The sequence below is a fragment of the Bactrocera dorsalis genome, chromosome 1, assembly GCF_023373825.1.
Source record: "Bactrocera dorsalis isolate Fly_Bdor chromosome 1, ASM2337382v1, whole genome shotgun sequence".
NCBI classification, from domain to species: Eukaryota; Metazoa; Arthropoda; class Insecta; order Diptera; family Tephritidae; genus Bactrocera; species Bactrocera dorsalis.
The window spans coordinates 77,471,635-77,499,337 of NC_064303.1; the positions used below are offsets into that span (position 1 = coordinate 77,471,635).

The window sequence follows — 27,703 nt, forward strand, 5'->3', positions numbered from 1 at the left end:
TCACTTGCTTTGAGTTTGGAAAGGATTCAAGAATAAGATTTTTGAGCAGTGTGCCAGCTTTAGTTGACATCCGAAAAAGATTTACGGTCTCTTTCATGGAACCAATACAATTTCTTATAGCTGGTATTTTGCAAGTCGTTGCGATGGCTAAATTTAAGCTGTGATTAGCACAGTGCACATAAAGAGCCGCTGGATATAAATTTTGGATGACACTACCACAACCTTTGACATGTCCACTTATCGATCGCGCTCCGTCATAACCTTTAGAAAGAGAAAAAAGTATAATTTAATTGTCCCAAAAATAGAAGAGTTGATTACAGAGTTTGATTTACATCGTAAGGTATTTCCCTGGCTTTGATTCCTACAAGTTGCAAGAGTATGAAATGTTCGGTTGCACCCAAACTCAGCCCTTTCTTACTTGTTTGATTCTATGTTTATTGTGGGATTTTAGCATCTTTTCCTGTGCTTGTTTTAAGGTATATTGTAATCTTTCATGTTATACTTTACTGTGAAAGACGTCTATTGGTTTGAAATAGATTACTGAATGTATTGCTAAATTATATTGTTGAGCGGCTCGTAATATAGTTTCTAAGAAGCTCACTAAATTGTATTCTTCCTTAAGACATCGTGCTATCTCGATTATTCTAGAATTTGCTTTTTCTATTTGTTGATTAATTATACTATGTCGTGGACCACAAAAATAAATTTCTGTATTTAGTATTTGCATTAATGATATAAACTGGTGTGTTGGTAAGCTTAGTTCGTTGTCTAAAGTAATTCGTTGTACATCTGTGAAGGTTTGAAGCAATCTTAAAACCTTTTCTTCGATATTTGACTTGTCTTCTATATGTTTCAATATTAGACATTTTTAACACTTAGGCATCTAAGTATTCATGTGATGAATTTTAATTTTTGTGCGTGAAATATACATACTTATCTAAGTGAAGCTGTTCTTTTTTTGGAATTGGATCTGTGCCCATTGGTACCAATTTCGGTTGACGGTCATATTTTTATTGATACATACATGTTACACAATTTCGTACATATTGTTTTATTAGTTTTCATATTTCGGGCCAGAAATATAATGTTTCTATTTGCTTAATATTTTCTGAATGATTTCGATGAGCTCTATAATGGGTTCCTTGTTAATAATATCCATTGGGTAACGTTTTGTGTAAATAAATTTATATTGAAATGTCTCCTTCAAAGGTCGCTGGACCTCATGCAAATCTTCCACTGTACAAAGAATGGTTGTTAGCAAATTTGCTCTAATGAATTATTTCAAAATGATTAATAAATTCTCCACTGTATCATACTCTATTAAGTGTTTTTTTATTTCCAAAGGGTTCGATTACCTCATGTCATTTGAACTGATTTACAAGTTTTGCGTTTCTTGTATTTTGAATGCTTTCATTACTTTATGCTGAATATTGTGATTCCTCGATCTGGGAATCATCGGAAATGTTATATAATTCAAGACGCGATAGTGTGTCTGCTACAATATTAGCTTTATCATGTTTGTATAGAGTTTCGGAGCATATTCCTCTAAAAATGCGTGCAATTTTTTTCATTTTTGGGTTAAAAAAAGGTTTATAATCTGTATAGATTTCGAGATTGGTTACACCATATAGATAATTACGAAAGTCTTTAATGTCCATACAATAGCGTATAATTCTTTTTTATTTGTGACATAATTTATTTCTGTTTTATTTATAGTTTTTGAAATAAAAGTTATTGGTTTCTTTTATTTATTAAATGCTGATTTTTTGTATCTTTACTTACATTTGTCATGAATGGGAAACTTGTTCAAATGCCTGAATGCGTTTGGACAATTGTTTTATTTATATGGGATCTATATTCAGGGAGATGTTCATCATGATTATTATTTTTTAAAATTTAGATGTTTTTTACCCAATAAGAATAGTTAGTGTTTAACATATCCGAGCCGTTTTCCTTCATTACGGAGTAGTCTTTGTTCATATTTCCAATAAAATCATTGGTTGATGATTCAGGAGTTTTTTTTGTCCTTGAGATAAAACATATTTTTATGCTCTGACATCCAGTTGCTACGGACTATTATAGTTTTGTTCACCTAACGGTTGTACGTATCATCGAAAACTAATCGAGATAGATGTAGGGTTATATGAGCCGCTCAGTGCACACATCGATTAACTCCATGAAACGAAAAGTTGAGAAACACGATGATGTAATGCATATTGTTTTTAAAAATTCCTCTGATAGTTTGAATTCAAATATACATATAATGTGGAATGCATAATTGCAGATATAGCTTTCATCTAACAGTATATAAAGTTAATAAGAAAGAATAGCCAACAAATAATAGTCAGAAATGTTACACTTTTTATGTGACTGATGGAGTTAAGCGATTTGGCAACTGAAAAAAGTAATAAAGTCTTTAGTCTTTTCATTTTTAAGTTTTATTATACATTTTTATCACAGCTTTTCCATAAAAACGAATGTTGGAAGTTCAGTTATAAAATAATTTTCGTAATTAATTTATAGCAGATTTATGTTAGCGGCATTATTCTTGAGGATGATTCAGCAATATTATTAATAATGTCTCCTTCATCAGCTGTATGCGAATATTTTTGGCGTATATCAAGACCAAGGCCCTGTGACGGTTACTTTCCTGTTAATGATAGACGGTTCTACAGATTTTGTTGACAAAAAATCTGAGTGAGTCATTTGGATTAGATGCAACGACGCTTTTTTAACATGTTTTGATTATATGGCCCCTCTTTTCGAAAGTAATATGTAAACGAATGTGATCTTCGTTTGATAACTTTGATACAACCTTTTAAGAAAATATTTTGGTCAAGTTGACCACTTAACGTGGTTTGACCCCTATGTAAACAATAAAACTCTTTCATGGCAGCCTCTCTCTCATCCAAATAATTTTTTGATTGCAAGTTCGACGGCATCTGCTTTGCATATCGACAAAAGTATTAATTTTCCTCCCTTATTCCTGTATGCCAAACCTTTTATCCTGTTATGATTTTGTTAATTTCGTATCCATTTAACAGGATTACGACTTCTTTTTCTCCCAATCAATATGTTTGTTGGGTTTGTACTATTGCAATCCGATTAATCCGAGGAAAACGATAAACGTCTTCTTAACCCAGAATTTCTGTTGATAAATCGTATTAAAGAATCGCCACTGCTTTCCTCACTCACATAACGGGATAATATTTATTGCTTAAAAAAAGGGCTTTGACACTCAAATTTAGGATTTTTCAAAAAGTGGAGTTAATCGATGTGTGCATTGAGCGGCTCATATACATATACATATGCAGGATTTTTAATAAAAAGTCACTAATTTTCCGATACGCTTATTCAGTTTATTTTAATCACTGTATAATTCTTTATTGACGATATTATATAGTATATACACAGATGTAATATAATTAAGATGCTAAATGAAGCAACGATCACTTTAACCTTTAAACACTTTGCCTTTACAAACTGAAATTACCAAGCCTTTGGCGAGGCGACACGTCCTTACAATCTTTTCAAGGTCCCGTGATATCAATATCATCGGCATACGCCAGCAGCTGTACACTCGTATAAAAGATTGTACCTGCTAGATTAAGTTCTGCAGCTCGAATTATTTTCTTCAGCAGCGGGTTGAAGAAGTAGCGCGATAGGGAGTCGCCTTGTCTGAAACCTCGTTTGATATCGAACGGCTCGGAGAGGTGCTTCCCGATCCTGACGGAGCTGTTGGTGTTGTTCAACGTCAGTTTCCACAGCCATTAGTTTTGCGAGAATACCAAATTCAGACATCACGACATAAAGGAAGCTCCTTTTCGTGCTGTCGAAAGCAGCTTTGAAATCGACGAAGAGGTGGTGTGTGTCGATTCTCCTTTCACGGGTCTTTTCCAAAATTTGGCGCATGGTGAATATCTGGTCGGTTGTTGATTTTCCAGGTCTAAAGTCACACTGGTAAGGTCCAATCAGTTTGTTGACGGTGGCATTTAATCTTTCACACAGTATGCTCGATAGAACCTTATACGCGATGTTAACGAGGCTTATCCCACGGTAGTTGGCGCAGATTGAAGTCTCCCTTTTTGCGTGTTGGGCAGAGTACACTTAAATTCCAATCACTGGGCATGCTTTCATCCGACCATATTTTGCAAAGAAGCTGATGCATGCTCCTTATCAGTTCTTCGCCGCCGTGTTTGAATAGCTCAACAAGGTGGCGTTACAATCAGGAATAATAATACTTTCCTCACTATGAAGGACGCCAAGCCCTACCGTCCACAAATTTCTTATAATCCACTATTCGATATTCGATTAAGTGGTTGCCAGTTGTTTATCAATTCTAATCCCACATATACATATGTACATATATAAATGATCAGGATGACGAGAGAAGTTAAAGTCCGGTTGACTGTATCTGTCCGTCCGTTCGTCTATTTGGGCGTAAAATCTGTAACTTGAATAAAAATTGAGATATCTTGTAGAAACATGGTATGTTCGTTAGCACAAAAATATATTATAGTTCGTAGATGGGCGTAATCGGACCACTGCCACCTCCAAAAATCGCCATTAACCGAAAACATATAAAGTGCCATAACTAAGCACTGAACACAGAACAGTAATTCGACACCCAGGGGCTTACAGTGTAATTCGAAACAGAGGATCCCAGTGGCAAGGCGCACCTGTGAAAAATTCTGGTAAAAAATTTTGAAAAAGTAGGCGCAGTCCCGCCCCCTAATAAGTTTAGTGTACATATCTCCTAAACCAATCAAGCTACAACAACTAAATTCACCTAACACGAATTCTTCAAAAACTCTTATCGATAGTGGGAAAATGGATGTAATCGGGTGAAAACCCTGTTCACTCCCCATATAACGGTACTGTACAAAACTACTAAAAGCGCGTTAAATCAAAAACTAAATATGCCAGAAAGGTAAAAATTTTCCGCCGGGATGATATGATAAGGTTTTATTGGGCTCGGGGTAAAAATTGAAAGGTGGGCGTAGCACCGGGCACTTTTTGATGAAATCCCATATCTCGAAACCCGACCGACCGATTTCGACAAAATTTGGTACGTGACATTCTTTTCATTATATTTTATGAAAATGAGCGAAATCGGACAATAATCAGCCTAATCTGCTATATGGGAAGCACAATTCTGAATTCCACTTGATGCGTACAGTTTCCAGTAAACAAATCAAGAACCAATTAATATAACGGGATGAAGCTTACTTGAAGAATGTCGTTAGTGTGTGCCATCTTATGACTAAAAATTGTTTAAGCCCCTGGGTGTCGAATATGTGGAGCCTGTAGCCATAGTTGACTTTTCTTCGAAAATGTCGGTCTGTTATAACGGTATGTCTATACGTCAAAAGTGAAAGAATAACAAAAAACATGTTTGAACTTCGGGGTGACTTTGTACAGCATATATCGTCCAATCTGTGAGTTATCCCAATGAAAATAAGAGACCGTGTTTTATTCATAGCAGTATATCTTTGTACAAAAAATAAACAAATTTGAGCGAAAACTTGGCCTAGTCCCTATTTAACTAATATCAGGAATTTCGAACATCCGCCTGACTTTACTCTACATCATTAGTACTTCTCTGGCTTTCATTCTTGAAAGTTGCAAGAGTATAAAATGTTCGGTTGCACCCGAACTTAGCCCTTCCTATTTTGTTTTAATATAATATTATCGCCAAAATTCTCTGTCGACTGTATGGAAACTCTATGCCCCTTAATTTTTATATATTTTTTATTTTTGCCTTTATTACTTTCGGCTTGATTTGTGGAATCTTCCTGTTTTCCCTTTTCGGTTTGTAGCAACTTTATGTTCCTTTATTGTTATTATTTTGATTTTTCCTGTTATTTTTTTCGGCTTGATTTTTGGAAACTTTGTATTCACCTTAATATTATCATTTTTACTTTTGATATGAATATATTTGTATCCATTATTTTTACAAATTTTTCGATACCATTGTTCCACATAACAAATTTTCCAATTGGGCACATCGATGTGTGCCTCAATATTTTTCAGGAAATCGTACCCTAGGAGAAGATCAGATTCTAAGCCTTCTATTCGTGAAGATCTGCCTAATCTGGTAATGAAATAGCCTTTCACGGTTTTTATACGTACATTTGAATATAGTTGGCTAACATACTCCTATTATCATAAACTCCTGGCTTGATATAGCAGGAGGTTGCGCCCATATCGACAAGAGTTTTTAGATTTCTGCCAAATTTTTTATCATTTAAGTTGATGTGGGGGAGTTCATCTCCCCTTCCCCTAAAAAATTATCTTTTTTGTAATTATTAATTCTTAATGCTTTTTATTTTGAGCGAAAGCTATGATTACTTTCTCTTGGTCTCTTTATACCACGTGCTTCTTGGTTTTCAGCCCTATTAACCTGAACATTTGCGTTCTTTTGTATTGGTTTTATAATTTGATTAAAATTTCTGTTACCTCGTTGTCCCCGTACTTTGTTATAATCTCTAGATATATGTAGATGGATCTGCCTCTCTTGGTGTCGGTTTGGGAAAGTTATTTGAGGGATTGTTCCTTTGAGGAAACTTAGATTATTATTTGTACATACATATATGTATATTGGCTTTGGCTTGTTTGTATCATACGCAAAATTTTGTGCAAACCAAGCTCTTTGGTTATTTGATACTAATTCCTGAGCTTTTGCTAAAGGATCAGGTAAATCTTGTAGGTTTAGAGAAAATAGTATGTCCCTTAGTGAGGTATTTAGTCCTGTTATAAAAATTCGTGCGACATGGTCCTTATTCTTTTTGTTTAATTTCTTTTGTAATATCCGCGTAGTTTCCATGTGTCATAATTTTTTTTTATTTATTAATAGAGTAAATTTTTTGTTGACCGGGTTGTAATATTCTACAACCGACGTTACACACTGCCTTAGGATGCTTAGTTCCTGTTTTATTATACATATGTATTGTACGTTTGTCTGCAGCGAAGTATTTTCTACTTCCCTTAACGTATAGGCTCATAGCGTTAAAAGCTGCCTCGCTCCAACTAATATATGTATGAATTCATCCTACCTAAATTCATGTAAGAATTTAACAACGTCATACTACCCTGCCAACCATGAGCGGGTAAAACAACAGATAATCAGTGGGTAGCATGGTGGTAAACGTGGGGGTAAACATATAGTTTGTTTGTCTTAGGCCGAGCGAATATCCTACCGTTTTTTCCCCTCACACGTACGTATACATGTGATCATACTCGTACATCTCTGTTGCGCTCATTCAATTTCATCTGAAAAAATAAAATATATAAATACAAATAGAATTTACTCTGGAAGCAAAGATTAATTAAATAAAAACAATAATAACATCTGGAAGAAAATATAAATATTATTTGGTCATTTAAAATATAAAACAAGTCGTTTTTTTTTATTACCCTTTTTGGGATTTTCTATTGTCACTATTTACAATTATGTTTTCTCCTTCGCACTCATTCAAATAAATCAAGAAATGAAACAAACTTTTTTTCATCGCATTTAGGTAAACAAAAAAATAACCCGAAAATGTGCGTTGGTGTTAGTGTATAGAGAAAAAAATGTGTAGTTATGTATATTGGAATATTTGTCACAAGCGGGTAGCCGTGGTTGGCAGGGTATATTGTCGTCTATTGTTTGTGTTTGAAAAGCACTATTAGTATTCACTATTATTTGTCTTATCCCTTCCGTAGTAAAGGAGGCTGTTCTATTCTGGAGGGTTTGGGTTCAGAATCGAAGAATTAACCTTGAATTATAGACTTTTTATTTTAATTTATAGGCTGTACAAACTTCAACAATTTTTTTGATTAATTATTTTCATTTTATTCCTCGGATATATAACACATATTCTTAATGACTATGATACAATTTATAATAGTTTTATTTTATTTTGTTTTTTGTCATTTTTGGACACTCCTTTATTAATATATAATTATATAATATAATTTATTATATTTGATTGTTGAGAAGAAAATTGTACATTTATAATCTTACGAAACACCCTGTATATTATAAGACTTACAGATATCATTACGAATAGAAGCTAAATCCATTATTTAATAAACTTCCTTCTTCTGTTTTATACTGTCGCCAAGTCAACACGCGTTTCACTCTCCTAACAGGTTATGGGCCTTTGCCACACAAAGTTAATTTAACCCATCAATAAATAAATCCGGGTAAAAAAAGGTTCGGCGTGTTAATTAAATATATTGACTTTTGATTTGGAATATATTATACAATTTAAATAATGTCGAATTTTTTTTCGGTACCCGTCGAACGACTTCGCTGTCGTGAAATTTTTGATGTCTGGAAATGCCAGGCAAAATCATATTTGGTCATAAAGGGCCACTGGAAAATGGTCCAGAATGGTTTGCCTGTTACTGCAACTGAGGCTGGTCGTGATGCTAATGAAAAAGCACTAGCTGAAATCACGATGTTGGTGGAGCCAAATAATTTCGGTCACTTTGCAGATAAAACATCAGCTAAAGACGCGTTGGAAGCACTCATGGAAGCATATGAAGATAAAGGTTTGACGCGCAAGGTGGAACTGTTGAAGCAATTGGTACAACTCAAGCTGTCAGACTGCGAAACTATGCAAGAGTATGTAAACTCAATGATAATGACTGCATTTAAAGTGAGAAACGCAGGTCTAAAAATTGATGAAGAATTAACCGCATCACTCATGTTAGCTGGGTTGCCCAATGAGTTTCAAGCGCTAGTGCTCGCTGTCGAAAACTCCAAGAAAACGCTGACTGTAGACGCTGTGAAAAATCTACTTTTACAAGATGCGAAATTTGATGCGAACAACTAGGGCTCATAAGTCTATTATTACACGAGGCGACAAAAATTGCTAATTCTCGGGCGATTCTCTTTTGCTGTCGCCCATTACCTTCACACGAGCAACTTGTGTTGCGCAACTCTGTTCGAGTTTTTTTCTCATTCTCTTTCACTTTACTTTAACCCATTGTCTACTCTTTACTTTAACCCATTGTCGTTTCTTTTTCCTTATGGGTATTTGGGCCACTCTATCACATATATTAATCAGTTCTGACAATTAAGAAATACATTTTATTTATAATTCAAAATGAAAACAAAGATTATATGACAGAATTTCACATACATATGTCACCCTTTTCACTATCGTCTGAATCAATTTGTATGGCTTTCTCCATACATTTCACAATATCTTTAATTAATTCGATTTTTTCGTCATACTCCATTTTCTAAAATATTTAAATTATATTATGTATATTTGTATACATATTTGCAAATTACTTGCCAAAAGATGAAATTAAAATTTTTAAATATATTCAAAATATTAATTTCAAAAAATATACTCAAATGCAACTATGTACTACGAAAGAAAGAACACGAATGCCGAAAAACGTCGCAGCGAGCTGCTACGAATAAGAACACAAAGCGAGTTGCTGAACACTGGAAACTCGGCGCGATTCTCCTCTCCTCGTCGCCCCCTCGCCTATAAACCAAGAGTTGCCGAGACAAAAGTTGCTGCGTGTAATAAGCGAGTAAGCAAAAACTGTCGTAAGAAAATAGTGAAAGACGACAAGCAAAAACAAAAAAGTCAGGTTCTTTTTGCTTCATCGCTTTATGCTAATATGCACAACAACGAAGAGTGGTATGTCGATTCCGGCTGTTCTCAACATATGGTAAAAAGCAACGAATGCGTGACAAATAGAAAACGCGCGATAAACAAGAGAGTAATTGTCGCTGACAATAACAAAATTGATGTTGAATGCACTGGCGATGTGCAACTCTCTCTAGCTAATAAACATAAGAATGTTAACGCAACTATCAAAAATGCTGAGTACGTTCCTAGTTTATGTCCGAATTTACTTTCGGTGAGTCAAATGACAGACAATGGGAAAGAACTCCATTTTAAAGACAATTGGTGCGAAATATTAAACGAGGACAAACAAGGAACTGCGAGCAAAATAAACGGTCTTTATCGTCTGAACTGTGTGCAACGAGATAATGCAGCGATGGGCGTCGCAAGCTATGACTTATGGCAGGGGTGGGCATATTAACCCTCAGCGGCATTTTGCCGGTGCGGGCACGAGTGCACATTTTGAGAGCTAAGTGAGGGGATTATCGCGGGCAAACATGAAGAGGGAAGTGAGAGCAACGTATTTTACCACTCCATTATTACAAATGAGAGCAACGTATTTTCCCACACCATGTTTACAAATGAGAGCGCCCGCATATATGGGGAGTTGTACTGTGGGTAATAACTGTAAAACAGCCTAACAATTTTAAGTTCCTTTGTAACTACTATAAATTTATAAAATGTAAGACAAATAACAAAAAGTATAATAAATAATTGATTTTAGTAATCATTTTTTTAATATGTCTTTATATCAGCATTTAATTTTGTTTATTTGAAATAATAAATTATATGTTTGGTTTAATCTCACTTGCTATAGCTACACGCATTATTGTACCAAAATTTAAATCAGATAACCTACTTCTTATTTTATATATAATTTTCGAAGCAACAAGTTTCAAACCAGGTAATTTCTTTAAACTTCCTTATAAAAATTAATTTCAATAATATCTTCAGTTTATGAACCACTGTTTCTTCAAACACATATGACCTTATCTTATGAGAGCGCAATAATTACCCAACAACCCTTCTACCACCCGCCAATCGTAGAATTTCCAACGGCTTGGGGTTTTCTCCGTAGAAATGACTCAGCTGATTGCTCTCTCATACCGCAGGGATGCCAGGCTCGATATACTGTAGTAATTATACAAATTGTCTTCAATATATTTGAAATTTTCTTAAAATAACTCAAATTCAGAATCGAATGCTATTATTTACAAATATATAATCTAGTTTTAATAGTTTGATTTCGGTTTTGATATTTTATATTATGAAAAATTGTAATTGAAGACTTAGATGTGTACAAAACTACATACATATGCGTATTGAGTAATGGCAACATTGTTCGAATGAAAACGAGAACGAAACGCTTGCAGCTCCTAGCGAAGTGAGAAGATGTTTCTGCCGTTAGTGTTTGTACTCTATTTGTGTGCTTAGCCACTCTCAAGCAATAATGTCATACCACGCAAATGTATTTTTATTTGATGATTTCTTATATTTTTGAAAATATGTGTTCCCTTTCTATAGCGCATATTATTATTTTAATACATTTCCAGAGGCAACTTAGATTTTTAAAATTTAACAAAACAATTATAGAAAAAAACCTCAATTCTTTGAATATTTTGATATAACAACCAAACTGAAAATATCACAAATCATATATTTATATAAGCATTTTCATTAAAAGGAACTGCAATATGTTTAAACACAATATATATAATGGTCACAAGTATCTTCTCTTTTTTATATATGCAGATATGCATATGTACGTATAAAAGCCCACAACTTGAGAAAAGTTTTCCCAATTGTAACTAAAATGAATTTTTACAACTGGCATCACCACCATTAACTGATCTATCACATGTACAGTGGTGTGAACAAAATAGGAACCACCATAAGGTGTTGTGAAGTTTTAAAATATGTTGTTTTCTTATTAAATAACATTGTTTTTAGACACAAGTGTAACATATATATTTCTTTCCTACCAGTGATTAGAATTTCCAGCATGCAAAAGTAAATTAAAACAGATATTAATGCGAGTCTCTAAAACGTGCAAATTATATTTACCTCTTTTTGTTCACACAACTGTACAATTGCGATATGAAGTAAACTTCCGCTCTTTAATTTGCCAGAGATAAAGAGATGTTTAACTCCTCTCTCACTGGAAGTGAGAGAGCAATTGCTAAACGACAAAACCACCTAAACTCGATCAACTGTCAAAGTTTAGGTGGTTTTGACGTTTAGCAATTGGAAACGAGCGATGGACAGATTGAAATCTTACCAAAAAAATATGTAAACGGAGGGATTTGTTGCATCGTTCAAGACCACTTATAAAAAATGTAAAACAATGAAAATTAAGTAAATTTGTGATATAAAGGTGATTTAAAGGTATTTGATGAAACGTTTTGTAATTTGAAGCATCATAGTATTATTTTCAATGGAAAATGAATAAAAAAATTTAATGAATGAGAGCTAACAAGCTTAAGTCCTTGTTTCGGGTATTGAAAGGTCAAAAATCAGTTCTTCTAATATACTTTAAAAAGATTTAAATAGTTTCTCCATATAATAAATAGCCACTACATAGTAATTTTTATTCGTACTAAATGTTGGGTGTTTTAATTTAAAATGGAAAATGTTATAAAAAACGCTTATTTTGAGGCGCTCTCACACTGGAATAAGTTGAACATCCCTTTATTCCTGGTATTGCCGCAACCATTCTGCGATGAACATTAAGTTGCGGAGGAATGTAATTAAGTTTTTTCGCAACTCCTTATGCCCTTCCCTCCGTTCACTGATATTCCCCTCATCTAGCCCCCGTGCGCAATTTGCTAACTTTTCGGCCAAAAATGTGCCCATCCCTGACTTATGGCATAGACGCTTAGGTCATGTCTGTCGCGAAAGTGTCACAGCCATCCAAAATGCTTCGCAAGGTGTTAAAATTACAACCAGTGGTAACGATAAATGTGTGATTTGCATAAAACGCAAGCAGACCAGAGCGTCACACAGTGAAAAAGGGGAGCGTGCTCAACAACCTTTGGAACTAATACATAGTGATGTAATGGGTTCATTAAATGTTAACTCATTTTCTGGTGCGCGCTACTTGTTAACGTTTGTGGATGACTATTCCAGAAAAGTGTTTGTTATCCCAATTAAATCAAAAGCAGCTGTCTTCGATGAATTTGTAAAATTCAAAGCAATGGTGGAGAATCAATCTTCGAAATATATAAAAGTTCTCCGAACGGACAATGGTCGTGAATATATAAATGAAGTGAAATATCTTTCGAAATATGGCATTATCCATCAGAAAACGACACCCTACACCCCCGAACAGAATGGCGTTGCAGAGAGGCTAAATCGGACAATAACGGAAAAAATCAGATGCATGCTGCTAGATGCTAATTTGGAGGATAGATTCTCGGCTGAGGCTGCTGTAGCTGCGGCATATCTACTGAATCGTACACCATGCAGAGGTAACAATCTGAGTCCGGAAGAGTTGTGGTCAGGAAAGAGACCAAACTTGAAACACCTCAAAGTCTTTGGTTGTAAGGCAATGGTTCACGTAGCCAAAGAAAAGCGCAGTAAGTGAAAACCTAAATCTCGAGAATGTATTCTCGTAGGCTACAGTACTGAATCAAAGGCATACAGATTGTATGATCCTGTAGCGAAAAATATTATTGTTAGCTGTGATGTAGTTTTCATTGAAAATCAAATTAATCAAAATCCTCCAGCTATAGATATAAAGACAGATACGGTTAATTTATGGTTACCAGAGCCAACTTTCGTTGCCAATTCAGAGGGGGAATATGTGGAAGAATTACCAACAGAAGATGGTAGTGGTGAAACTTCAGGTAGCAGTCATTCTCATACAGAAGTGAATCATGAATCTACAATGGAGCGCGAAGAAATAACAGATTTGGACCATGAAGGAGTCCGTCGCTCTGAGCGATTGCGGAATATGTTACGACCAAATTATAATCTTTGCGTAACTGAAGATGTATCATCAGATCCAAACACTGTGGAGGAACCGATGGCAAGCGAACACCATAAACTTTGGCAATCTGCAATGATTGAGGAAATTGAATCTCATGATATCAATGGCACTTGGGAACTATCAGCTCTGCCTATGGGAAAGAAAGCCATTCCGTCAAAATGGGTTTTCAAAAGAAAGGTAAATGCAGACGGAGATCCTGTACGTTATAAAGCCAGGCTTGTGGCGAAAGGATTCAACCAGAAGCAGCACATCGATTATGACGAGACATTCGCACCAGTTGTGCGATATACATACATCAATTCGTTTTTTGCTTGCTCTTGCGGTGAAATATAATCTTACTGTTTACCAAATGGATGCTGTAAGTGCTTTTTTACATGGCGAGCTTAAAGAAGAGATCTATATGACTCAGCCAAGTGGCTTTGACGATGGATCCGGTTGCGTCTGCAAGCTGCGAAAATCGTTATATGGTCTGAAGCAATCTAGTCGTGTCTGGAACATAAAGCTCAATTCAACGCTAGTCAGTTTCGGCTTGCAACGCCGCAACGTCGACCAATGCGTATATTTTCTTGTCGCTGACAAAAAAATGCTATTCGTCGCAGTTTACGTGGATGATGTTATCCTATTCGCCAATGATACAAAGCTGCTGAACAAACTAAAAAATAAGCTCTCTGAAACTTTCAAAATGAAAGATCTAGGTGCAGCATCATCGGTTTTGGGTATGCGTATAGCTCAAAATCTCAAAGAAGGAACTCTGAAGATCGATCAATCTTCCTACATTGCCGATGTAATTCGTCCGCGGAGATGTGCCCAACTAATGATGACGAAAAAAGGGAAATGGCTACTGTTCCCTATAAGCAAGCTATTGGATGTCTGCTGATTGCCGCTCAGGTCACGCGCCCTGATATATGCTTTGCTGTAAATTTGTTAAGCCGATACAGCACGAATCCAGGGAAGGCACATTGGACTGCAGTAAAGCGGGTCATGCGGTATCTCAAGGGAACTATTGACAAAGGTTTAGTGTATAAGAGGAGTCCTGATGAAATCGTTGGTTTTTGCGACGCTGTCTGGGCAAATGACGTAAGTGATCGCCGCTCAACAACTGGCTATGTTTTTTCTTTTCAGAATGCTGCCATTTCGTGGGCTACCAAAAGGCAACATACTGTAGCCTTATCATCTACTGAAGCCGAGTTAATGTCTATGGTGGCTGCTACACAAGAATTAATCTGGCTTAAGCGATTTGAAAAAGAATTAGTGCCCAAAGTTTCGAAATCTATGACCTTATTCTGCGATAATAAGAGCGCTATACTCATAGATGAAAATAACTCATACTCAAGTAGAACGAAGCATGTAGACATCAAATCAAAATTCATCAAGGAAAATGTTGAAGATGGCCAAATTAAGTTGTACCATATTGGCACCGATAAATGATGGCCGATATTTTTACGAAAGCAATATCTGCGCCAAAAACAAAACAAATGCCCAATGAATTTGGCTTAAAGTAATTTATTCTCATCTAATTATTAGTAAAATATTTTCTCTTACTCATAACTGAATTGCATTGTTTCAAATTTATTTCTGATTGTATAACGAACTATCATTTTTATATCCATTTTGTAATGAACATAAATATTGGCTTGTCAAAAAAGTCTTGCGGTATTTTTATTGAATCATTCGTGTGGCACCCATACATCGAGTTTGTTAGTGACTCCAAGCTTCTTCAAATGGTTTATAACGGTTTGATGACTACTATGCCGGTCTCTTTCGACCAATTCAGCGATTGTATCGCAATTTTCGACGACAGGCCTTCCGGAGCCTGGCGCATCTTCGACCACCTCTACACCAGAACGAAAACGTTGAAACCATCGTTGTGCTGTGGAAATGGAAACTGTATCGGGTCCATAAACTGCACAAATTTTATTGGCGGCTTGAGATGCATTTTTTCCTTTATCGTAGTAGTACTGTAAAATATGCCGTATTTTCTCTTTATTTTGCTCCATGTTTGCGACGCTATAACTCACGAACGACTTAAAAGAATCGGTAATCAATCAAACACGTGTTAGCGCGTGGAATGAGCAAAAAGGTATAGTATGACTCGATGCGACGAATAAAACTAGAACTACGCGCTTTCAGCGCCAACTAGCGAAAATACCGCAAGACTTTTTTGACAACCCAAAAACCCAGAAACTGCAATTCTTAATATTTCTAAATTTGTTTCATCAAAATCGGACAAGTGGTTCGCGAGTTATGTTAAAGTAAGTTTTTGCCAAAATGTTACAACCAAGCGAAAAAACATCAAGATAAGGAAAAAATTTAAAAGGTCATAAAAAAACTGACACATACGAACGCCAAACCCTTTGAGGGTTTTACTATACTGACCTAGTACCATCACCCTGACTTGGAATCTCTCACCCTCCGACAATAATCCCAAAAATGTTCCACAGTGTTATCAAAGCAAACAATTTGTGAAAATATATTTGCTTTGCCCCACAGGAAAATTAACTATGTAAATACAGTAAAAATAATAACTATTCACATTTTCAGAAGCAAAACAATTTAAATTTGAGCATCGGGAATATCAATTTACACGTATGTACAGTTGCCCGTGGAAGAAGCAAGGAGTGCCCAGGTGAATGTCGGCTACTTTTAAAGTTAATCCTCGGCTTTTTTTTATTGTGATACAGAAAAACACTTTTAAAGTAAATTGTAGGCGTTTCCACTGAAAGGGTCACTTTGTGGGTATTATAAGGATTCTGAGTATCAATAGCACCATATTTTTTGGCTCATCCAGTAAGAATGGTGGCCTGGACGATGTGCCGTCTTGGCCCAGTGATACGTAACCTAGCACAGTCTTGGCGCGTCCAGATTACACAACAGCACTTTGAGTTTCAACTTGTACTCTACAGGGTATATAGTTGCGTCGTCAGTTGCCATCACCCTGACTATTGAGATGTAGATCCTCACCTCAGCCGAACATTTTATACTCTTACAACTTGCAATAATCAAAGCCACGGAAATAAATGTAAAACCAATCATATGGAGTACAGTCAGCCGGCTGTTCGAAAATCCTGATACAAGTTATATAGAGACTAGCCCAAGTTTTCGCTAAAATTTATTTAATTTAGGCACAAAGATACACTGTTATGACTGAAAGACGCTCTCCTATTTTCATTGGCCGATTTATCCAGCGTAAAGTCCCCTGGAGGATGGAGTCATGTGTAAAAGTTCACGCAAGTGAGGAAAGTTCTCTGATCGCCATTCACTTGGGAGTGGCCAGAAACGATTCTTTTACATATAGGTTCAGCTGCTCACTACTTCCGATCTTAGACCAAGTATCCTCTGGGTAGCCTAAGAACATCCGTTTGAAGGCGAGCTAAAGTGAGAAGACGAAACATCCCTTTCGCAGGGTTGTGCGCTAGGTTTGGGACTCGCCACGTAAAAAATCATACCAATGAAAACGAACAACAAGTCTCGGATGAGTGACCCCCTTCTGATGGCGACCATGGCAAACGAAATAAGTACTACGAATTAAGGGCATGCACCTGGAATATCCGGTCCCTTAATTGGGAAGGTGCCGCTGCCCAGCTGGTAGATGTCCCCGTAAAAAATAAAGGCTGACATCACCGCCGTCCAAGAAATGCGATGGACGGGACAAGGACAGAGACGAGTAGGTCCTTGTGCCATTTACTACAGTGGCCATATAAATGAGAGTAAGTTTGGTGTGGGATTCGTGGTAGGAGAGAGACTCCGTCGCCGAGTACCATCATTCACTGCGGTGAATGAACGTCTAGCCACAGGTTCTTTAACATATCGCTGATTTGCGCCCACGCCCCGACGGAAAAGAAGGGCGATGTGACCAAAGATGCCTTTTAGGAGTGCTTGGAGCGCACTTATGAGAGATGCCCCGCCACGATGTCAAAATCGTGCCTGGCGACTTTAACGCCAGGGTGGGCAAAGAAGGTATCTTTGGCACTACGGTCGGTAAATTCAGCCTACACGAGGAAACATCCCCAAATGGGTTGAGGCTGATCGACTTCGCCGGGGCCCAAAATATGGTTATATATAGTACTAAATTCCAGCATAAGAAAATACTTCAAGCTACCTGGCTGTCTCCGGATCGAAAAACTACCAACCAAATCGATCATGTTCTGCAAGACGGAAGACACGTCTCCAGTGTTTTAGATGTGCGTGCGCTCGGAGGTCCTAACATCGACTCGGACCACTATCTTGTTGCAGCCAAGATTCGCACCCGCCTCTGTGCAGCAAAAAACGCACGCCAACAAACACAAAGAAGGTTCGACGTCGAGAAGCTGCAATCACAACAGACAGCCGAACGATTTTCTACTCGGCTTGCACTCCTGCTCTCTGAGAGCACTCGTCAACAACTCGGTATAAGGGAACTGTGGGACGGGATTTCAAACTCCTTACGTACAGCTGCTACCGAAACCATTGGTTTTCGGAAAGTGCAAAAGAACAGCTGGTACGACGAGGAGTGCCGTGTCGCAGCGGAGAGAAAACAGGCTGCCTACCTCGCAACGTTACGATCGACCACAACACGTGCGGGATGGGATAGATACCAAGAGTTGAAGAGGGAAGCGAGACGCATTTGCAGACAGAAGAAGAAAGAGGCCGAAATGCGTGAGTACGGAGAGCTTGATAAGCTGATCGACAGGGGTAATGCTCGAAAATTCTACGAAAAAATTCGGCGGCTTACAGAAGGTTTCAAGACCGGAGCTTACTCTTGTAGAACTCCCAAAGGTGATCTAGTCACCGATGCCCAGAGCATAATTAAATTATGGAGGGAACACTTCTCCAGCCTGCTGAATGGCAGTGAACGCACAACGCCAGGAGAAGGCGAACCCGATTCCCCAATCGATGATGATGGAGCAGCCGTTCCATTACCCGACCATGAAGAAGCTCGCCTGAAGAACAGCAAAGCGGTGGGGGCCGATGGATTGCCGGCCGAGCTATTCAAATACGGCGGCGAAGAACTGATAAGGAGCATGCATCAGCTTCTTTGTAAAATATGGTCGGACGAAAGCATGCCCAACGATTGGAATTTAAGTGTGCTATGCCCAATCCATAAAAAAGGAAACCCCACAATCCGCGCCAACTACCGTGGGATCAGCCTCTTCAACATCGCATATAAGGTTCTATCGAGCGTATTATGTGAAATATTAAAGCCCACCGTCAACAAATTGATTGGACCTTATCAGTGTGGCTTTAGACCCGGAAAATCAACAACCGACCAGATATTCACCATGCGCCAAATCTTGGAAAAGACCCGTGAAAGGAGAATCGACACACACCACCTCTTCGTCGATTTCAAAGCTGCTTTCGACAGCACGAAAAGGAGCTGCCTTTATGCCGAGATGTCTGATTTTGGTATTCGCGCAAAACTAATACGGCTGTGTAAGCTGACGTTGAGCAACACTAAAAGCTCCGTAAGAATCGGGAAGGACCTCTCCGAGCCGTTCGATTCGAAATGAGGCGACTCCCTATCGTGCGATTTCTTCAATCTGCTGCTGGAGAAAATTATTAGAGCTGCAGAACTGAATCGAGCAGGTACAATCTTTTATAAGAGTGTACAGCTGCTGGCGTATGCCGATGATATTGATATAATCGGCCTCAACTCCCGCACCATTAGTTCTGCTTTCTCCAGACTGAATAAGGAAGCAACGCAAATGAGTCTGGCAGTGAATGAGGGCAAAAAGAAATATCTCCTGTCATCAAACAAACAGTCGTCGCACTCGCGACTTGGCTCTCACGTCACTGTTGACAGTCATAACTTTGAAGTTGTAGATAATTTCGTCTATTTAGGAACCAATATTAACACCACCAACAATGTCAGCCTGGAAATCCAACGCAGGATTACTCTTGCCAACAGGTGCTACTTCGGACTGAGTAGGCAATTGAGAAGAAAAGTGGTGGAGCCAGTGAAAAAGAACATTAGACAGAGGCGCATTTAGACCAGTTATAAATACTCTCAAAGCATTTTGTCTATTTTTGTTGTTCAGTTTCTTTGTCATTGGGGTCTTCGAACTATAGGTAAGTCATGACGACTTTATTTATTAATAGCGTAAGGTTTTGACTAACCTTATTATAGTAATCAATTAAAGTCATTGAGCCCTGTCGCAAAACACCAAGCTCTTGTTCAATTATGTGAACCGGTATAAGCGAAGTCCAATCGTGAAAGTATTGTTTCAAAATATAAAACCGTCCCGTGGTTAGAGACTACGTCATTTGCGCCTTGAACAATTTTCTTACGAAATATAGTAAGCGTAGCAAAATATCTGCGGCTACCTCGTATATAAAAGTGTGGGCACACAGACAAAAAGTATCACATCTGGCAGCACCGTTTGTCAGTTATTATATTCTTTCTTTCTCTGGATATTCTTTCTGGAAATTTACAGTTTCAACTGAATTCTAAGTTATTAGATTTAAGAAGCGTCACTTCTTGTACAGATGCCAACAAGTGAACAAGTCTTTTGAGTTATCTTAATAAATAATCGTTTAAATATTAAATGTGGTGTTTTACTACCGTCACACAAGTATAGACACTAATGCTGTTGTTTGCAGTTTTTTGCCTTTACTAGGATTCCCTGTGAATTCTGGCAGGGATTTTATTATCTCTAAAGACTTGTCGCAATTAATTTCCGGATTTATTGTTTCGGGTTCGTATTCAATTTCTCCATTTGGATGTCATTCATAGTTTGTTTGAGAGTATTTATTTTTTCTCTCAAGTTAGCTGTATTTGCAGCTATAAGCTTAGCTATCATTGCTTTACTATTTTGGTTTCTTATTGCAATTTTATTAAATTGTTTGATTAAACTGTCCAGGTTGTTTTTTTTTAAGAGTTTTGTTACTATTATAATGATAAAGCTGCCTATTAAACTTTCCAGCTTTTAATGTTATTTAATAAGTTTACCTATTTTTTTTTTTGTTTTAGTTTTAGTTTTGGGGACACTTTGCCCTATTGCGATTTTCTCTACACTTTTCACAGGAATATAAACGTTCGTACCTTAAATTGCCGGGTTTATTTCCCATTAAACATTTTTGAAAGTCATCTTATATCTCTTAATATATAAAAATTACGTGTCACGTATTCTCCGGGTTAACTCTTAAAAAATGCTTTATTTTCAAAATTCATGAAAATAAATTTTCAGTAAAATATCATATGAATATTGCATTATTTTTTTAAATGAAAAATATTTATATGTATCATTTTCGCAATTAAGCCTTAAGTACAATCATTTGGATTCTTACTAATATTCATATATATTATATTTATATTTCTGCACACCTTCCACTGAAATTGGAAATTGAAATTGCTTTTTCCGTACGCCGTTCGGTTATTACCTTTGTAGTAGTTTAACCTTTTCGCACTGATTTCTGTTGAATTTCGAGAATTAAGTCGGATAAACAAATTCGGGGAGGGGTCGCTAAAATTCGTATTATCACTTGTATTGAATTTGTTTTGTTTAGTTCAATTGCCACTGATCGAGTCGATACTATCCCAACTTACCTTAGCCGAATATTTCGGTCAGTGTATAAGTACCTTAAGGCTTAAGCTATTTCCCTGGCATTGATTTCTCCAAGTTGCAAGAGTATAAAATGTTCGGTTGGACCCGAACTTAGCCTTTCCTTACTTGTTAAATTTTATTTATTCCGTGTAATCACTTAAATATCTAGTGGTGACTTTTACAGTAAACTGGTTCAATTGGCAAACTTGCTCCACAAAATTTTATTTTCTGGGACTGACAGACGTTTAATTACGCCCATCCACAAAATAAATCTTCTTATGGTTCTAAGGAACTGTAGTAAGTTTCATTAAAAATCTCACTTTTTGAGTTATCGCTAAAAGGAGTAAACGGATGGACATCTAGTGACTGGGAATTTAAATTACAATTCTGATCATTTATATACATATGTACTATATGCACATACATATGTACATATATCTCGATGGGTTCAGGTATCAACAACCGTTCGGTGAACAAAGTTGTTATACTCTCTGTTTCAATATAATGCCAGAGTAAATTGAAATTTGAGGAATGTACTGCGACCCGTGGTGTATTGTGTTGCGAGAGTATCAAAAGAAGAAATGGGTATGACATTTAGCCGACTTTCAGCAAACCATATGCTCACCACATCCTTATCCTTCTACCTTGATGGAAAATATATGATTATAAATAACTCATTTGCCTAATGTCATATCACAATAAATGATATGAGATCGTCTTTCATAAAATAAAATTGAGTGTTTAGTTCCTTTTGAACACAGCCCTTTCATACTTGCTGATTCATTCACATTCATATTCACATTCGCAGGCACTTACTTTTATTTCGGAGATACACTCGAATTTCTATTAAGTCAAAAATCGCTATGTGAGGAACGTAAATAAAAAAATTCAAACAATTACAAAAAAAAAATTTGTATATCTTTTTAATAAATAAAATGTTCCTACGCGTTTGTCAAATGGTAAAAATCAAATGGCATCTTCACCGATGCATAGTCGCGTAAAGTGATTGGTTTAATAATTATTACGAATAATTATCAGCAAAAACAGAATAAGATTAAGCCAATATCAATATAAATATACTCATATCACTGTTGTCAACATGGTAAGGTTTTTGTTTTTGATGTCGCTTAAAAATGCAATGAACAAATTTCACTATTTAAGCTGTCTCTTTTTTACAAGTCAGGTGACTGTCCACACAGCGACCAATTTCAGCATCCATTTAAATTATGGGATAAAACACATATGCTTTCTACTTATGACAATTACTTAAGCATCGTCAATGAATTAAAGAACGAATTAACGTTCATCTCGAGACAACTGGCTATGGTACAAAAAGAGTTTTGTGAATCATCCGAACATGATGAGGATCGCTGCACAAAGCTTGAATCTTCGCTCAAAACATTGGAATCCCAAAACGACTTACTGCAGCATGCACTGGAACAAGTTGCACACGACAATCATAAACACTGTTATGAACTTATCCAGAGTGTCCGAAAAATATTTTTGCTAACGATTTATATGTAATATAAATAGAATAAATTCTTTCACTTGCAGAACGAAAATCTTCGATGCCAGGTACAGCAACTGCAGGGTACCATTTTGGAAAAAGAGCAATGTATAGGAAAGCTAAATAGTATGCTGGATCAACTGCGATGCGAACAACAATGTTCCAACGACTGTTGTCTCAAGGCTAAAGACAAGGAAATACGAGAGTTGTGTCAGAAGTTGGAACAGGCGAATAAGAAAGTTGAATCACTTGTATGTGAACTAGAACAAAGCCAAAAACAGGAGCGGTTTTTGCTTTGCGAAACTCGTAAACTGAACGAAGAATTGAATGACAGTAAACGGAAACACGGTGAGAATTCCAAAAATATACACATTAACATATATGTATGTACCTGCTGTAGTATAAATTTATAGAAGGAAACTTTAGTATACCATTCCAAGATTTTAGGGTTAAAATGGGTATGGTTGGATAGAGGATCAATCAATTTGCAACCGTTTTGTTATTGTGTGAATAAGTATAATTCAATAATATTGATTAAAGCTATTTTTGCACTATATTATCTGAAATAGTTACATGTGTACAAACGAATTAGATATGTGTTAGAGTATATAAAAAAGAACAACATAAATGTAAAATACATTTTAAATTGAAAAAATTTGTGCTTCAGATAGTTGACATTTTCAGCTTTAAATGCAAACATCTCAAAAATTATATGTAAAGGGTGATTTTTTAAGAGCTTGATAACTTTTTTTTTAAAAAAAACGCATAAAATTTGCAAAATCTCATCGGTTCTTTATTTGAAACGTTAGATTGGTTCATGACATTTACTTTTTGAAGATAATTTCATTTAAATGTTGACCGCGGCTGCGTCTTAGGTGGTCCATTCGGAAAGTCCAATTTTGGGCAACTTTTCCGAGCATTTCGGCCGGAATAGCCCGAATTTCTTCGGAAATGTTGTCTTCCAAAGCTGGAATAGTTGCTGGCTTATTTCTGTAGACTTTAGACTTGACGTAGCCCCACAAAAAATAGTCTAAAGGCGTTAAATCGCATGATCTTGGTGGCCAACTTACGGGTCCACTTCTTGAGATGAATTGTTGTCCGAAGTTTTCCCTCAAAATGGCCATAGAATCGCGAGCTGTGTGGCATGTAGCGCCATCTTGTTGAAACCACATGTCAACCAAGTTCAGTTCTTCCATTTTTGGCAACAAAAAGTTTGTTAGCATCGAACGATAGCGATCGCCATTCACCGTAACGTTGCGTCCAACAGCATCTTTGAAAAAATACGGTCCAATGATTCCACCAGCGTACAAACCACACCAAACAGTGCATTTTTCGGGATGCATGGGCAGTTCTTGAACGGCTTCTGGTTGCTCTTCACCCCAAATGCGGCAATTTTGCTTATTTACGTAGCCATTCAACCAGAAATGAGCCTCATCGCTGAACAAAATTTGTCGATAAAAAAGCGGATTTTCACATTTCGAACCGAACACTGATTTTGGTAATAAAATTCAATGATTTGCAAGCGTTGCTCGTTAGTAAGTCTATTCATGATGAAATGTCAAAGCATACTGAGCATCTTTCTCTTTGACACCATGTCTGAAATCCCACGTGATCTGTCAAATACTAATGCATGAAAATCCTAACCTCAAAAAAATCACCCGTTAGGTTTCCGACGGTTATAATTATATATATTCCTAATCTTCTCTATCCAACCATACCCATTTTAACCCTGAAATCTTGGGATGCTATAGTGTATGTAATGAGACTGTGCCCCGCAGTGAAACATCACAACAAAATTTTAAAAACATTAAAAACAAGCCCTGCAACATTTCTCACAAGAATGAAGCAGTTTTATTCTTCAAATGGTCGTCTGTCTGTCCAAACGATAACTCCCATACAATTGAGAAACTTGCAAAGATCGAAAGCGGAGAAAATTCTTTTAGAATTTCAATAATATATGTACATATTTATCCGAGGGGTTGACTGATGTTTTCCATTAAAAGTTCGCAAAACAAAGTGTGAAGGTGTGTTCAAAAGTATTGCGTTAGAATTGCTATCTTTATCGTTTGTCCAGTGAGAATTTCATGACATTTCATTGAGTGGAAGTGAAGTTATTGCGTTTTAACTGTCAGTATGTTTGTGTTATCGATGCGAAAATTAGCTTCGAACAAAGAGCCAACATTAAATTTTGTTTTAAATTGGTAAAACTTGTACGTTTCAATTGATGAAACAAGTTCATGGCGATGATTGCCTATCCCGTAGCAGAGTGCACGAGTGGTTTCAACGTTTTCAAAGTGGTGGTGAGAACAAAAATGACGATCAATATGTGGGCCAATCAAAATCCGTGATCATCGGAAATTCCATCGGAACTATGCGTGAATTCATCAAAAATCAGCCGAAATCATCATTGAAATTAATGGAAATGGAATTGAACATCTCCAAAACATCGATGTATCGCATTTTGACCGAACATTTGGGCTTACGAAAGGTATGTGGACGGTTTGACTGACGGCCAAAAATTGCTCAGAATCCAACATTCGAATTACGATTTTTCGACAAAAAATCATATTTTAACCATTAACCTCCCCCGTATTCACCTGATATGGCACTGTGCGACTTCTTTCTTTTCGGAAAAATGCATTTGCCCATGCAAGGAAAATGTTATGCAGACGTAGAGGCCAATGAAAAGGCTTGCACCGGCATATTGACGGCCATACCGGAAAACGAGCTAAAACACTCGTTAGACATGCTTTTGGACCGTAGGAGAAGGAGATTATTTTGATAAAATAAATTAATTTTGCCGAAAAAAACCATTTGTTCTGTTTTTTTAGTTTAAAGTTCTGTTTACTTTGGAACGCACCTTGTAGGAACTCGCATCCACATATTCTGTATCTGGGCGCTTGAATAGTATTTGTCTGACCAGAAAATTTTTGGTCATAAAGTGGCACACTTCAAAGGAAATATTCGTACAAACCTTTATCCGTATGCAATCATGGGTTCTTATATTATATTATACCATAATAGATGGAATTTAAAATTGTGTTATATGGGAAGTAAGTGCGGTTTTAGTCTTACCCACTTTTGCACTGTAATGTAGAAACGGATGCTTTATCTACCGAATTTGGCTTAAATAAGTTAAGTAGGTCTGGATTTTAATCTAAATGTGGCCGGTACTACGTTCATGGTCCAAATTTAACACCGGCTTCTGTAAAGTCTTTTCCTACCATCTAAACTGTAAAATTGTATGTCTCTGGCATATTTAGCTACAGACCTATGTCTCTTTTAAGAAAACGGTTATATGATGGGGAGTGGGTTAAACTCCGAAATCACCTATTTTCTAGGGTGGTTAGGGATATGGAAAATATTTGTCCTGGGCGAATTTGGTTGCTAGAATTTGAATAGCTTAGGAGATATGCAAATTAAATTTATTAAAGGGTCCACGACCACTTTTTAAACATATTTCAAACATACATATCTTATTAAGGAGCGTAATTGTGGTTCTCAATAAGCTTTCGAATAATGGCGTTTTGTGCGCGTGGCAATGGTGCGATTCTGCCCATCTGGATTACCAACCGTCCCTGGAGCTAAGGAATAAATCAAGATTATTAGTTTTTACTCAAGTTATCACTTGCTCGGATAGCCAGACAGTCACTCGAAATTGAACTCGTCTTCCTGATATGTAACTCCATTTCTATCTCGATTAGTTTTAGGTGATACAAATAACTGGTAGGTGAACAAAACTACTGTAATTATTCCAAAGATACAAATTAAAAGATTTTGTGATTTGTAAAGTTTTCAGTAAAAAAATTACTTTCTTTGCGAATTTATTTCTTAAATATGGATTGTCAAAATATGCTCAATAATGTGCAAACGGTCCGAATAAAATTACTCAATCCATATTAAAGAAATAAACTCGCAAAAAAATATATATTTTTTTTTACCTTTGCTAATTATTTAATACCACTCTATGTACGTCAGAAATATAAATTGTGTTAGTCTGATAATTTTAAAGTAGATGTTTCCTATTCAAATTTTCAAATATCTTAATGATGATATGATAGCATATCATTTCTGGCACCTAATTACGAATATTGAACTCAGGTGTAAATTTTTTTAAAATAAGTTTTACCGTTATTAGGGTAATAAAAGTTATGTACATACATATATTACATTTTAACCCTGTCTAGTTATTAATATTAACGACCATATTTTGCAGATAACTTAAGTACGCAGATGCATCGATTAAACAAACTATTGAAGTCACAAAATGATTGTCGGACAGATATTTGTAAAAAATACGAAGAACTGGAACGGAACTATGAGGATCAGGCGAAACAGTTACGAGCCGCCTGTGCGCAAATGAACTGCCTACAAGAACGTTTAGCACTGATGGATAAACGACAAGAGGAGCATAACATGGAGGTAAAGCTACACTGGCGACTACAACTAAGATACAAGGAACATTTTACGTATTAGTCTGTATCCACTAACACTCCACTAATACATTTCTACTCTTTTATTTTATTTTAAATTCTGCAAAAATAACTTGTATCCAATATTTAACTTTCGTTCAAGTATTTCTATTCACACAATAACATTCTTACAAATAATCAGTGTTACCTTATCTATAAATTTTACAAAGGGATCAAAAAAGATAAAGACAACAAATGATACCTCAATGGCAGGAAATAAATAACACATTATCAGTTTTTCGGTAGAATTCCTTTCATCATTAGCGGCCTTCGCCGCGATTCAAAAAATAACTCTGGTCGGTCCAACACCAAGGCGTCTACAGTTCTTTCGCATAGAACTCCTTTTTGCGTTGGCAGACTTCGGCCGCGCTTTAAAAAAATAATCCTGGTCGATCGGATGATCAAAAGGAAATTCTGAAAGATTTTGCGTTATTCATCACACGATATTGAATTTTGTATTGACGGTATAATCATCATTTTTTATTTATTTTTATTCATGTACAAAATATAGCAATATTTTTTATTTGCTATCAACCATTTTATTATTGTATGAATAAATGGATTTCAACGAAAGTTAA

At 36.4% G+C, this 27,703-nt stretch overlaps 1 protein-coding gene across 11 annotated transcripts in view; it reads left to right on the forward strand.

Annotated features, from left to right (window-relative positions):
* LOC105225977 (polyamine-modulated factor 1-binding protein 1) overlaps positions 1–27,703 on the forward strand; it is a 306,375-nt gene that overhangs the window by 202,750 nt on the left and 75,922 nt on the right. For all 11 annotated transcript variants that reach the window (XR_007421877.1, XR_007421876.1, XR_007421875.1 and 8 more), the window contains 2 exons: positions 22,701–23,001; positions 26,870–27,075. Coding sequence is in view for 8 of the 11 variants with exons in the window: in XM_049449950.1 (XP_049305907.1) it covers positions 22,701–23,001; positions 26,870–27,075 (507 nt within the window). In the remaining 3 variants the exon portion in view is untranslated. The remainder of the gene's footprint in view (positions 1–22,700; positions 23,002–26,869; positions 27,076–27,703) is intronic.